A 15,226-nucleotide genomic window follows, 5' to 3' on the forward strand; every position below is an offset into this window, starting at 1 on the left:
CGTGTGAAACCAGCGCCGGATCCGGTTTATTTAGCCGGATCGGCAGAAAAAGCTCTCGGGTCTCTGCGGTTTTTTATCCCCCCCCCCCCCTCGGTTGGACGGGCTAGCGTCTGAGCCAGCAGGCGGGCACCCAGTGCGGCTCCTGCAGAAGCCTGTCCAGCACCAGCTGGAGCTCCGCTAAGGCACCGGCGGCGTCGTCGTCCCTCACCAGCACGTAGTCCACCCAGTGGCCGTAGCTCTCGTCCAGGCGCTCGGCGGACTGCTTCATTTCCGGAAGGTCGTCCTCCTGGGGACCACAACAGTTCAGTCGACGTGACGATTTGAGCTGAAACACCTCTGACGATATTGTCAATGGGATTTTGTTTATATGCTATTGTGATCACCCTACAGAGTTCTACAAAAAAAATAGTGCTGTCAATTGATTCAAAAGAAAATACAACTAACTAGTTAATTGCACAATTTTCTGCGATTAATTGCATTGTTTTTTCTACTGAAGACAGAAGCTTCATATCAATATTAATATTAATGAGATTAATTCAGGGAAAACCACGGAACTAATGTCGACTCAACACACAGAGACTATATTTAAATTCACAGACGATTTTTATAACGTGCTTTAAGCTTTTGGTGAAACTGCTTCTCTCCAAGATAAAGCAAAATAATAAAAACATACATTAATCAATAAACATCTAACGTAAGTCTGCGCTTTGTTTTGCTGCAAAATCACTTCTTTCTCTTTCTCAATCAGGAAACTTTTTAAAGTGAAACTTTCTGCTGTAATATTATTCCAGAGGGTATTACACATGTTGTTCCGGTAAGGGTGTAAAAAATAAAAAAATAAAAACCGGAAGTGTTAAATAAATAAAAAAAACAAACAAGTTTAAAGTTTCAAATCAATAAATTAAATTAACATGTTATTTGTGACAGCACTAATAGAAAATGGATAAAAGACCTATAAAGCAGGGTTTCCCCCCCTGCTGGGATCCGTTGTGGTAAACGAGGCCTGCGACTCACCGTGATGCCGACACCGAGCGACGAAGACGAGCCGAACTGCTTCCTCTGACTCTCGGGGATCCGAGGCCTCACAAAGACGACGTACGGTTTGAACTCGGCGCTCCTCAGAGTCTTCAGCGCCTGCAAGGGATGGAGACACTTACAACGAGTACACACTATAACATAATGTTAACACACAGTTTATCCCGGCGGTCTACGAAGCTTCATGACCAAAAGAGACTTTTTTGTGATTCCCCCCTCCACCAAAATAAAATAAATCCGGAGCCACAAAATACGTTTAACCTTTAAAATGAGGGCACAGCTTACTTTAGAAACAAAAGCTGATTTATGATAAATTAAAATGTGGGATGGTGAACATTTAATTACATTTTCAGCTGTTTTTGTACCCGGTTTCAGCAGTTTTCTCCTTCTTTTCCAGCACTTTTCAGACTATTTTGACATTTAAGAATAGAATAGAAATACGTTATTGATTCCAGAGGGGAGTTACCGTACTTTAAGCGTTGATCCACACAGAATAAATGGAAAGAAAGCTGAATATCACATAACACATGCTGAAGCAATTTTTTAATAAGATGTACGAGGCTTAACAGTTATGGATATAAACACAGAAAGGAACTAAAGGCAGGCAACACGACTTACTCAAAGGAGCAATAGAGCTTTATGGCCACAGGAAGGACAATTGAACTATTTTATCATATTTTCTAATCAGTTTTGTTTGTTTTTTCCCTCATTTTGAAGCTTTTTCCCCTTTTAGACAAGTCTAGTAATTTCAGCATTTTATTCCCCCATTTTAGTTATTGGGCCTTATTAAAATAATAATAATAATAATAATAATAATAATAAAGTATGATTAGTTTAAATACTTTTTTAATCCAGGAGATAATTGTAATTTTGAAAATGACCTTGGTATGTAAATAAAATAATAATAAAAGATACTGTTTATTTAGGTAAACCTTCAGGGAGTCAATACAAAACAGAGAAAGAGCTGCAAGTGGCTGCAAGACTCCACATATATCCCTGTTATGTCATATTGCTTTATACTGTAAATAAACACTGCAAGACAATAACACTGAAGGTGCATTTATGTCTCAGTACTTTTCTTCAGTGTGAAAACTTGGAGTAGCTTTGGCTATTGAAGATAAACTGAATGTATAAACCACACAAACAAGGAGTAATTCAAAGAATGTGATGACGTTGACCTTGATCAATAGGTTCATGCGAGCACATAAATCTAAAACATTCTCGGAAATCAAATACATGAAAAATATGAATTAATATTTCATAAAAACTAATAAATTGCATGAATGTATTTGGGGGGAAAAAGCCCAAATCTAAACACTATAAAGTTATAACCCTGATGGTTATATGCAGGCTCCTGTGCGAGATAAAAACAGCCGAAAAATATAAATAATAATGATCCTAATAATAAATCCGTCGATGACCCAGCGTGTACTGGACAAGAGAGAAAAAAATTTTTTTTTTAAAGACTTAAAAAGGAAGATTTGTCATGAAATCCAGCTGAATGAAGTCCTCCACAATCAAAACATGTATTTCAGTAAAAGTGAACCGATTTTTTTCAAACCTCTTCAGCCGAGTTACTGACCTCCGGCTGCACGTCCACCAGGCAGACCTTCTTCTGATCCAGAATTCTGTGGATGGACTCCAAACTGGTGCCGTACAAATTCTCTTTATACTCCCCGAATTCAATAAACCTGCGGAAGAGTTCGGATTGGGGCGCCTTTAATTCATTATTTTCTAGTTTTAAGAAAAGAAAAAGCGTGACGATGTTGCGTTCAGCACTCACTTGCCATTCTGGATGTCGGCCTCGAAAGCTGCCTTGGTGACGAAGTGGTACTCCACTCCTTCTCTCTCCTGGGCCTTCCTGCCCCGAGTCGTGTCTTCAGGCCGCATGTTGACCAGTCAAGATGAGCAGAGGAAACAGGAAACGGCCGGATGAGTGTTTGTTTACAGTCCGAAAAGCAGCGAGAACTCGGATATCCAACATGGACGAACACGTTCATTTCTCAATTTCTATCTTTGTCTTTATTACACTAATAAATTCCTTTCTTAAGATGTGTGTTTAAAAAAAAATAAATTCCTTCAATCATTTTTATCCAAGAGGAAAATTCATCTGCGAATCAATATGTATTTAGTTTGTCAATAGTGGATTAAAATATAAAAAAAAAATGTCATGTTGTTAATGACGTATTAAGGTATTACTTTATGACGTTGCACTAAACAAATCCACTAGAAATGTAAAAACCAAACTCAATTGTAACATTTATTGAATACAGTATTTCAAAGTTTGTTCATCTTTTAAAAGACGGTGGTGGCTCACAGGAATCATATCCATTCATGAATGATAAATATTACGCAGCAATATTCTCTCAATTATGATTTAAACTGTTTGATGATTATGATTATTGTCATGATGACATTTGAAAACTATATCATTATTCCAGTCTTGGTCATTGTTGCATTGCATTCACTCTGGATCCTCATGTTTCACCTGCTGCTGAACCTGAAGTCAAATTCACATTTGAATTTTGAAAGCACAAATTTGTGAAGGCACGAATTAAAAAGAGACTTACGAGGCACGGCCAGGCCGTACAGTCGAGGATTCTCAGCGATCACTTTCTGCTTGAGCTCAGAGATTCTGGCTCCAAGTGAACCTGGGAGAGAGAAGATTTAAAAGTCCATGAAGTGAATATCATGAGCGTGTGCGTTAAAGTCATGGAGCGTCGCGCAGCTGGGGTTGCCAACTTTCTCAAGAAAACAAAAAACAAAAAGGGACACCTCACTGGCAGGACCGGCCGGCCCGATTGTCTTCACCCTTCCTGGATTGGTGAATTCTTTTTAGCTTTTTTTGTCTATGTGTGAAACAACCTGCCGTAGAATAAAAATACATATTTCTTTAAGAGAACTCGGTCTGGAATAAATAAAAATGTACTTAAAACTGTATAAATTAATAGAAAACAATAGAAAGCAGAACATTCCAGTAATTGCATTTTGTGCATTAAGAAAGGTGCAAACAAACAGCCTGGACGCTGGAGGAACTGGAACCTCTCTGCTGTTTCCTTCGCCTGGGGTTCTGCAGTGAGGTTCTGTAGTGAGGCTCTGTTGTGAGGTTCTGCAGTGAGGTTCTGTAGTGGGGTTCTGTAGTGAGGTTCTGCAGAAAGTTGTTTGCAGTCACACACTTCTCATGAAGTTCATCCACAGAGAAGTCTATTCTGCCAGTAGAGATTAGAAGTTGACCCAAGAATCGGTTATACTTGTAATTTCGTGTTTTGACTACCAGTATAGTTTACTTTATGAGTTATTTATCCTCCCATATATTATTGTAATTATATGAACTGTTTTAATTTGTAAAATGGTGAAAATAATGCATTTCTGTGTGTATAAGTAAATATATGATTGTGTATTTATTTGTATATATGATCCATCAATTTTAGGTATAATTTAAATAGACATATTATCTATCAACTGTGTTCATTTGTTTCTAACTATCAATAATGTTAAACCTGGTTTATCACTACACTGGCAGGTGTTTCATTCTTACCTGCCGACCAGGTAAAGTGGCTCAGAAGTGTTTTGGCACAGAGTGCAGTGGCTTTATAAGTGTTAACACGCACTTTCCCCCCCAGATGTTGACTTCTTCTCATTGCTTCCTGTATTTCTGCAGCCTTACGGAGGTTTTTTCGGAGGAGCATGGCTGGTGGAAGGTAAACTACCCCAGTCTGTCACCACGCTGCTTTGTATGTTCGTCTGTTGTCTTCTGGTATCTGGTTCATGAGCAACCATACCTCAACCAATGAGATTAGCTGGATTCTCTGTTGTCACACTTGTGTGTGAGTATGCTGTCAGCTCATTGGTCACAGAGCAGGAGAGGCAGTGGAATAGGTTTACCGTAAGTTTTGATATAAAGCGCCCTGTTTGTCAAAAAAATCCCTTGACATTTTACAGACTATTTTTTGATTCTCACGGTATTACGGGACAAAGTGCGTCCGTCTTCAGCTCAATGCGGGACAAAGTGCTTGAGTTTGCGAATACGGAACAATTCCGTTTTTCAAGAGACGTTTGGCAACCGGACCCACCGATCAGTACGAGGAGCCGGGGCCTGTCGCCCGGTCGGGCCGCGTACTGCACCACTTCTTCGTAGATCAGGAACTCGCCGTCGGGGGTGTGCGCGTCCCCCGGGGAGGCCTGGCGGTCCCTCCGGAGGCGGAAGCTTCTGCGCAGGCTGGCTGTGGACAAACACATGCAAGCGGACGAGTGTTTTGCTCATTTGTCTCGAGCTCCAAATTCATCTCATTCCGCCTGATTACAAAAAAAATCTAAAATAAACTATCTGGTTCATACATCAAACAAGGACAAGAGACACTGTACGACACCAGGAGAAATGAGGGAAGAGTACCTGAGTAAAAATCCCATGAGAAAGCATGGCCACAGAAGGCAGGGGCTGCCTTGCTCTTGGGAGAGACTACAGCTCACATTAGACCAATTTATTCAAACCGCTTTCAGTCTCACAAGGAGCAGAAGCTTGGAAGCCATGCAGGCTGCGCCGACCGCTCAAGCAGAGCCGTGTGTGTGTGTGTGTGTGTGTGTGTGTGTGTGTGTGTGCGTGTGTGTGTGTGAAGCACAAACACCACGAGGAAACACAAAAACACCGCGAGAAGCTTGGAGGTGGTTTGACACAAAAAGCCTGATTGTCCAACATCAATCTGCTGGGTTTCATTTTGTTTTGGTTTTCATGTTTAATTCTGGTGAAGATTATGTGCATGACGACGCATCCAGAGCAAAAACACCGACAGCTGAAGCTGGAATACACGAGAGAAAAGCTGAAGCAGTGTGTGACTCTTTGACCTGATGTGAACAACTTAGGAAAGAATCCAGAGCGTGACGGCATGAATTCAGTTTGATGATGAAACAATCGCAGATATTTTTCAGCTTAAACCTCAAATGACTTTGCACACACGGCAATTTATCCACTGTGTTTAGAGATATTTGGGTTATATTGAGGGCTTATTGACATTTTTAAAAATGCGTTGTTTTCTTTAAGCACAAGGACAATTTAATTGTTGATGGGTCCAAATTTAATGTGAAATAAATTATGTTGCATTAATTTCCCCATCAAATTCTCTTTTATTCACACCTGATGTCTCCTCCTGCATTAGAGGAATGTTTTGTGGAGTGTTTTGATCGTCCCATGACATCGAACGATTTCTGTCATATTGTAAAGAATAAACGTATCGGTATGTATTTTGTCACTTTTTGAATCATAGTGTATCCTATTTCTTATATATTCCATGTTATTGCATTATATAAAAACATATGCAATTAATTCACATCTTAGATAATTAGCCTTAATAGAATAGTTGTAATATGTTTAAATTAATTGATTATTAAACAAGTGGAAGCAAAAAGAATATTATTTAAGGAGAAAGGGTGGAATTTAAGAAGTTACACTTTTATAGACATGAAACAAGATTTTATTGTTCTATTTGCTGTTTGAGTTTCCCTTTGGTTGATTTGTGTGAACTGTTTATTTGATTTTGTGCTTTTTGAAATATAAAAACAAGTAGTAGACACATCATAATAGTTAAATATGACTAATACACCAGTAGTTTTTGGAAAATCTTAATCTTGAGGGCGTTTCTCCATTTAGGCTTATAGCAGATCTGTAAGAATCTGTAAGATCTGTAAGAATAAAATTATTTGCTTCAAAGTGACCCGACAAAAGCCAACAGGAGCAAAGTCATCTAACGTCAGCGCCCTTGTACAGCAACATGCGCGATTTGTAACACAGACGCCCCAATGAAGTGATGATTTGTGTTTGATCAGACCTTCTTTTGACTTTTAAATCTTTCTAAACAATGAAGTGAGGCACGTTGAGTTCAAAGCAGCTGCTCCCAAACCTCGAAACCTGCGACTGATCAAAGCCAGAAACGCGGCACAAAAGCGACGCCACGCCGAAATGAAAAAGCCGAGCGCGAGCACACAGATCCACCCTGATGAATAAATAAATAAAATGCTGCAACGATTATGAAACAAACCGACTGAAGGAGTTTTTCTCACCGACATCTTTTCCGTTGAGCGCGGCCTTACCGTCACAGTCCTCTGCAGGATGTGAAACGGGAAGAGAAGGGAGAAGGTGAGGAGGCCACGCGGCGGGATGAAGACACTTCAGCATCACATTTTAAGGGTGAGAAAGGCAAAAGGAAAAAAAAAAAGAAAAGAAGCGACAACGGAGAAGAAATTCATGCAGAAACGCAAGCATGCGCACACAAAAGTAGACTTGCGTACCTTTATCAGCCCGTTCATCTGGTGTGAGCAATGCAAGGAACAACACAGGGCATCACTGGAAACGACGACACAACGTTAAAGCCTTCCAGTTACACACAGTCACTTTCTAAAAAGATAAAGTGAAGAAATCCTTCAATTCGGAGACTTTAAACCTGATTTGACTTAAAAAAAACAACAAAAAACAAAACATACACCCTTGTCTCAAGCACAGCGAGAGTAACTTTAATTCAATAGACGAGAAAAACAACCGAAGCAATAGACTCGCTTATTGGATTAGAAAATGAAACGACGGATTATGTTTTGTTTTATTTCCTCTACTTTTTTTTTGGGAGAGAGAGATTAACCTCACATCCCCTCTCCTCTTTTCATAATCTCTCTTTCCGTGTCTCCTTGGATAAATTAGATCCGATCCATAATACATGTTGTGTGTGGCGGCTCTAAGCTCCTTGTGCGTTAGCGGCGGCGGGTCAGAGCCACACGGTCTGCGCTCGCCGTGAACGAGGCTTACATGTCGGAGCTTTTGGAGACACGGGTGTCGGCAGGGAGGCCACCTTCATCCTGTACCTCAGCCGCCTGCAAGGAAACAACAAGAATTAAAAAAAAGAGAGAGAGAGAAGTTGAGTTGACACGTCAGATTTGTTCAGGCGTCTTGGCGAGAGACGAGTTTACCTCTCCTGGAACTGCACAGAGGGGATGAGGGCTGCGCGCAGGTTGCAGTCGCCCACTCTCTTGGCCTGCCACCAGGTGGCGTCCTCCTGGCTGACGACCTGGAGAATGTCTCCCCTCTTGAAAGGAAGGCCCGCCTCCTGGCAGGGCGTCGCCTTGTCCTCGAAAGGCGTGTAGTCAAACAACGCCCGGAGGTACACCTTTGAGAAGTCGAAAAACACTGTCAGCAGTTTTAATAGAGGCGGCGCCGCTTGTCGCTAAGTTAAGTTAACTGGTAAGTCAAGATAAAGAGGGAAAAAAAACAACAACTATCAGATAATCAACTTCAGTGTGAAACCATAAGGCTGACATTCAATTGAGTTCTGATCAATAAAATCAGAAGTTTTGTTTATATATTGGGTTTTGTTTCACCTTCAGTTTCATTAGTCATTAAGATGGAGAACAACAGAGATCAGGAATAAATATTATTTATCACTAACATCTCCTATTTTGTTTCCCCACATTGTTCAGATCAGTGGATGTCAAAATGTTGAACCACGACATCTGAATGGAGGATTAACCTGATTATCTGTAGTTTACAATCTATTATTAGGGTTCAGTCTATTCTGATTATTTAATAGATTTCCAAATGCGTTTTAATTACACAATATTTCAAGGCTTTTCTCCACGCACCACCAGAGGGAGCTCACGTACCACTGACTGCATGAATACCACAGTTTAAGAATCACTGGTTGGAACAATAAGAACAACAGAGTGGAGGAAGAGTTTTACGCCTTCAAACAAAGCATTAACAAAAATATGAGTATAAAGTTGTTTTCCTTAAAAGTCAGAGCAAAAACTGCAATAATTTACGTAAATACATTACCATATGTCACTATAACAGAGGAAGGCTATGTACATAGCTTATGTATAGAAATACCAATAATGGGTGAAATGAAATGTATTTTCACTTTATCGTTATGTCGAATAGTCAAGAGTTGAAGCATTTATAGCTGCTCGGTTGAACTATTAAATATATTACAGAACAATTTTATGTTGATATTTTTCAGCATTTTCTTTAGGACCATATGTGCAAACTGAGATAATCTAATGTCAAAATCTCTCTAATGACAAAAATACCACAAAACTCGGATCCCTTTTCCAGTTTCCACTGAAAGAGTCGACTCGGCGAGTTTAAATGCTGGATGCTTTTCCTGCTGCGACCAGGATTCAATCCCTCGTGGTCAACGTGCCGCCACGATGTCACAATACTCAGTGGTCAGCACTCATACTGGCAAAATGCAAGCATTACTTATTCAGACTATGTGTAAGTGCTGCTGCACTTATAATATTAAAAATAATGCATTATATTTGTATTGAACTTTACATTAGTAAACCTCAAAGTGCTAATAACAATATGAGCTAAAGCAACAATACAAAACACTTCAAATATCAGCAATAAAAATCAATAGAAGCAAATACAAAATACTTTAAAAAAATGCAATCAAAGTCAATAAGAGCAGCAAAACAGGAGTGTTTTTAGTCTCTTTTTAAGAGAATCAGCAGTGTGTGGAGCCCTCAGATACTAATAATACAAGTACAAGTAGCGCAAGAATGTTGAACTAGAAATATTCCATTTAAAAACTGAATCTGAAGTTTTAGAAGCAAGTTTTGTTTTAAGACTTGATGTAATTTGAATTAATTTGTAATGTCGAATGTAAAATGAAATGCAGTGTCACGAGGACCGTTTGGAGTTAATCACCTTAATCAACAAGCAGCTAACTGGGTATTTTGTTTCTCATATATATATATATATTTTTCTTTTTTTCTATGTTACATGCATCTTTCTCTGACCTCTGAAGCTAAACCTGTGACAGTCCATGTTTTTCCAGGTTCAGAGTGTCGACACTGGTCACACTGCGTCAGGCAAAACACACCACATGGACGCGTTAACAAGGTTAAAAAGGTGATTTCTGAAGACGGGGGACTTCAAATAGAATTATTTTCTCGGGCTTCCGGCGGTTTAAAGTGCCTGGTTATTCAGCCTGGAGACGAGTCCTCACCCTGCTTTCCTTCAGCTTGTCTTCTTCTGCAACGGCTGGGATGATTTTCAGCGTGATGGAGCCTTGTGACTGCGACTGAGCAAAAAAAAAAAAACAACAACAACAGAGGATTTGATCAACAACAGCAACGATGGACTGAATGAATTTGAAAAATCAGATATCTATTGCTTCTTTACCAGAATCTGACTAATTTCATCCGGCCTTTTGTGAGTGACCAGGTTCCCGTTGACTTCCCGGAGCTCATCCCCAACATGCACCAGACCTGCAAACACACGTCGAAGCAAAACTAATTCCCGGGGAGCGCAGTCGCTCTCTCTCTCTCTCTCTCTCTCTCTCTCTCTCTCTCTCTCTCTCTCTCTCTCTCTGTGTTTTCAGACTCTGACACAGACTGAAAATGAATAAATAAATAAATAATGAACATTTCCTTTGGCACGCGGCTGATAACATCTCCACCGCAACAGTCGGGAGCAACCCCCGTTTGTAATCTGAAAATATGCAATCTCTTGGCCGCTAATCTCAAGGATTTCATCTGTGTTGACGGCCGAAGGGGTTACACAACGTAATCTGCTCCTCACTTCCCCGCCGCTGTATCAGCGTCGACAAAGAGACTCGGGCCGGGGCGGAAAGTTCAATATCAATCACATTGTGTACAAAGTCAGATTGTTTGGTTCCAGTGGCACTTTGCTGCTCCACGGGGGGGTTTGTATGCCGATACGGGCGGCCGTCTCACCACTGCGGTCGGCGGCTCCTCCTCGCATGATTCTGGCCACGATGACGGCTCCCGTGGCCTCGTCTCTTCGAATGGTGGCTCCCTTCAGAACAACAAGGCACAGACAACAGACGTGTCACTGACCTTTAGCCCAGTGAGACGACACGAGGTGAGTAGACTTGTAAGGAATGAGCTTCAGCTTTGGTGGTTTATGCTGCATTTTCACATAATGACAAGTCAGTGACCACGAAAACCCGATTTGTTTTAACCAAAATCATTATTATTCAGGGCAGAGGTGTCATGCGCCGTCACGGGCAGTCGCGACCTGCTATCTTGCCTTACAATCAATATCAACAAATGTATTGCTCCGCGCTGCTGTGCATCTAATCTGTCACGAATGTAGTGAATTGGGTAAATTTGGAAAATACAGTGGCGGATTTTGCTCAGGGCAATGTGGGCAGCCGCCCAGGGCGCAATCTGTGAAGGGGCGCACTGCACATGAGAGGAAAGAGTGGGTGTTTGTCCAGTGTGTAAAACAAACCAGGTCCACTGGGTGTGTGTGTGTCTATATACACACACACACACACACACACACACACACACACACACACACACACACACACACACACACACACACACACACACACACACACACACACACACACACACACACACACACACACACACACACACACACACACACACACACACACACACACACTCCAGTAATTCTACCTTCAGCTGCTGAATCGTATACTTCTATCTAGTCATATAGGTCTATGTGCTGAACAGCTGATCTAGATCGCTCCACATCCAGAGAAATGCCATGAAGTTGTGCAGAGAGGACGACGCTGCTGCAGCCAAACTGACAGAAGCTCTTGCTGCCATGCCGCCCTGTCACGGACCCGAACCGTCAACAGTGCACTATAAAGCCGTCAAACTCTGTTACGCATCACAACTCATCGAAACGCTCAGTGTACGCAAACTTCACGGATCGAAAGTCGCACGACGACCCGCCCACTTAAGAACCACATTCAGACGCGTTGCGTCGCATCAGAATTCTAGTTCAACATGCCTGAACATTAGGAGAAAGAACTCAAACTGATTTAAATCCGGTTTAAATATTTTCAACGCACTAAAGATGGTAAAATAATTCAGCTTGCTTCTTGGAATCATCTGAAACAAGTGCATGCTTCTGCCCCTTTTATCCAAGATAACTGACTTTTAATATATGGAAGTAATTGAATCAGTGTGTTTCAACTGCGCAAATTACAAATCGGACGGTTGTATTTGTCTGCTTTTTCAAACGTCGGTGCGGAGTGGGGTCGTGGTGATCCCTCTCGCCTCACAGCAAGAACATCAGTGAGCATATAGTGCGAGGTTTGTGTTTTGTGTGTGTGTTGATCACCAGCTGGGAAACGCACCCAGAGAAAAAGCCCATATGAAGGGAAATCCGAGTCAAACCGGTCATATTTTCACACGTCTGAGCAGAAAACCATTTTGAAGCCCCGGAATAAATCATTTTCAGATCCAATCAATAGTTTGACATTCAAGAAAAAGCCTGTGCTCTCCTCGCAGAGTTAGGTGAGGTGACATGAAATCAATACAAGACTAACATGGTGCATGTGGGGAAGAATTCTAAAGAAAAATGAAGGTGGAACAGCTCATATTAAACTTCCGGTCTCATTATTTTGTGTCACCTTTAGTCATCAGCCTGTATGTTAATCAGCAGGTGTTTAGGATTTGTGTTGATTTTAGTGTTCTTGCTGCTGTGAAGCGGACCTCACTTCATCAGGTGCGCCTGGCATTTTCCAAATCTATTTACGTGCTTTGCTCCAAGGATTTTCATGAGCTCGGCTTCCTTTAAAACCCCAAACTCACAGCTCAGAGCGCCGATAAAGCCCCGGAGCTGCTCCATTAAACTAAATGGACTTTTAAAACTTCACTTGAGGGGTGTGAGAGTATTCGAGGTAGAGAGGAGCCGCCATTTGGTCACATCCTCAGTTTTCCAGGCGACGCCTCCCTCACCAGCGGCTCCTTGTTCTTCACCAGGCGGACGATCTTCACCGACTCCTCCTCCAGCTCGTCGTCCAGGTCCTCGGGCAGCGGCGGCAGCACCGGGTCGAACTTCTTCTGGGCCACCGTGTCGTGCGCCGACAGCACGGCCTGCGAGACGCGAGCGAGATTCACCATGAGAAGTGCAGCGCGTGTAAAACGTGCAGCTCTTGATTAAGAAGGGCGAGGGAAAGAAAACAAAAAGTGAAGAGAGAGGAATGACAGAGCCTTCAGAGGCGCCTCTGTAAACGAGCGTGCTCATTTTCACAGCCGTCATCCGTTACCCGGAGATTTCCCCACAGAAAGCCCAAAAAACCCCGAGCGTAATCACTTGATGGCAGTAATTAGGCCATCTTGTCAGCGTTTCGGGGAGGCGGCACAGGCGGCTCTGATGCCGGCGTTATGTAACGGATGAACAACTCGGAGGAAGATCAGAGCCGCTCGGGGCCGAAGCACAAAGAGGCGGTGTCATTAAAAAGATCAGACCTCAAAAAGAAATGAGAACCTTGGAACCACGACTCCGTCTGGCATTCGCCGGCCGGGGCGTGAGTTTCTGTTCTTTTGGCCTGTCTGGCCCAAATAGTGAGAACACGGGACACTTCTATCCCACGGGGCCAAACGCTGGTGTATAATAATACAAATACGTAAAGGTTCGAGTCATGGTACCTTAATGTGAGGCGTGTTGAGCAGGAGGAGCAGCTCTCGCTCGTCATCTTCCAGCGGTCCGTTCTGAAGCTCCTCTGCAAGCTAATGATTGACATCATCACCTTTATATATTTCAAAATGTTGTGTCATGTCTTCTAAAATATACACACATATATGCACATGTACATGTATTGTCTTTGTTAGCTCACAAGTCGTTTTTTCTTTAATACATTCAGCAGGTCCATCAGTGCAGCCTTGTATGTTTCACAGCGGCCATTTATAATCGTATGCAGCCTCTCGGGTTGTAATAACATTTAACCTCTTTAAGATAAACACTACTTTCTCTTCTCATTGGTCGGACAAATCCTGAGGCAGCCTGAGCGGCTGCATAGGAAGCCAGACGGCCAGATCAGATGAGCGTCTGGAGAAATTTGTGCTAATCTCGTTGTTAACCACATGCTCTTGCGCTTCTTCAAGTAATTCATTTTGCACTGGTTCTCCTCATTAAACTTGATTTCCTTATAGGACAAGAGTAGAAAACAGGGAGTTAAAATGCCTTTGAAATTAGCATTTGATTGCACCTACGTCCTCTGCCAGACAGGAGGCGCTGTGCAGCACTGGGGTGGGACTCTGCTTCTCATACTGCTTCAGTTTGTCGTGGATCTGAGAGGGACAAGTATTTGGCATTATGTTTTCAGACACATGCAGGCAAAAATGCAATTAAATGATGTCAAGCAGAAACATTTAGATGAAAGCATATTAAAAACACAAGAAAGGTGCATCTTAAAGCTTAAAGCTATACAACAAAACAACATGAACGGTTTCCCATAATCTAAATTTGTTTGTAAAGTCCAGATACATGGTCGTTATTTTTGCGATTATTGTCCCAATCTGTGTCGTTGCCAAACAACAGAGTGTTCCCGGTTCGATATCCGTCACTTCTCCCCGGATGAGCTTTACCTTCATGAGGTAACTAATGCTTCTCTCACTGAAGACATCCTTGAGGAAGACCAGGTCCTCCTTGTGGTTGGCGTCAGGGTGGAGCTGTGAGGTGAGCAGGGCCAGAGTCTCATGCAGCCCTTGTGAACCACAGAAAGACTGAAATCATGGATTTATCCCCCGTTTAAACTCCTTTCTGTCATGTACTTGCGGGAGGGACACACACACACACACACACACGGAACAGGATCTCACAGACTCTTCGCTCCATGCCGTTGTGACGCTGCAGTACATTTACTCAACCATGTAGAAACTCCACGAGTGTGACATCAATCAGACTTGCACTCAGTCTCCTTCCAAACTGCTGTAATCTTTCCATGTCGATGCCATAAATGCGACATTGGAGCACATGCATTATTTGGAGGCGGCCGTAAAGCCTCGTCGGAGGAGTACGGGTTTGGACGTACCTGTGCTTGCAGACACGATGGGCATGGCTTCAATCACCCAGAGGAGGCAGAGACGGGGAGAGAGTGGGGGAGGATGGGGGGGGTGGGGGTCTGGGGGAGGGAGACCAAACTAAGCTGATGTGTCCCCCTCAAACACAATCCTGCAGTTCTTCTCCGGTGGACGTGGAAGAAAAATCACCAACACAACCTGCAAGAAAAACAAGAAGGCATAAGACGAGGGAATCCCTCCAGATCCATCACAGGGCAGAAAGTCTCAACAAACCGCAAACACCTCCAAGCCAGAAGTGTGGATGTTATTAACTGTGAGGCGAGAGTGCGAACCACTTCACTACAATTTGAATAGAATATTTGTTTTGATTTATGCGTCATTTGCAGAATCAGAGACA

At 42.4% G+C, this 15,226-nt stretch overlaps 1 protein-coding gene across 1 annotated transcript; it reads right to left on the reverse strand.

Moving 5' to 3' along the window:
• Positions 1–103: 103 nt before the first annotated feature.
• On the reverse strand, positions 104–14,868 carry LOC308145388 (MAGUK p55 subfamily member 3-like; the record flags this gene model as incomplete). The annotated part of the gene is made up of 19 exons (XM_080516804.1): positions 14,841–14,868; positions 14,395–14,513; positions 14,020–14,097; positions 13,456–13,536; positions 12,763–12,900; positions 10,756–10,837; positions 10,202–10,287; positions 10,026–10,100; positions 7,987–8,183; positions 7,826–7,890; positions 7,318–7,335; positions 7,090–7,131; positions 5,429–5,494; positions 5,109–5,258; positions 3,606–3,686; positions 2,819–2,912; positions 2,618–2,726; positions 1,015–1,134; positions 104–286 (listed from the first exon to the last, which is right to left on the reverse strand). Exons 1-19 carry the CDS (start codon positions 14,863–14,865, stop codon positions 104–106), a joined length of 1,809 nt encoding a protein of 602 aa, XP_080372930.1. The 5' UTR covers positions 14,866–14,868.
• Between the last annotated feature and the right edge of the window lie 358 nt (positions 14,869–15,226).

The sequence above is a fragment of the Blennius ocellaris genome, assembly GCF_963422515.1.
Source record: "Blennius ocellaris genome assembly, chromosome: 21".
Classification (NCBI taxonomy): Eukaryota; Metazoa; Chordata; class Actinopteri; order Blenniiformes; family Blenniidae; genus Blennius; species Blennius ocellaris.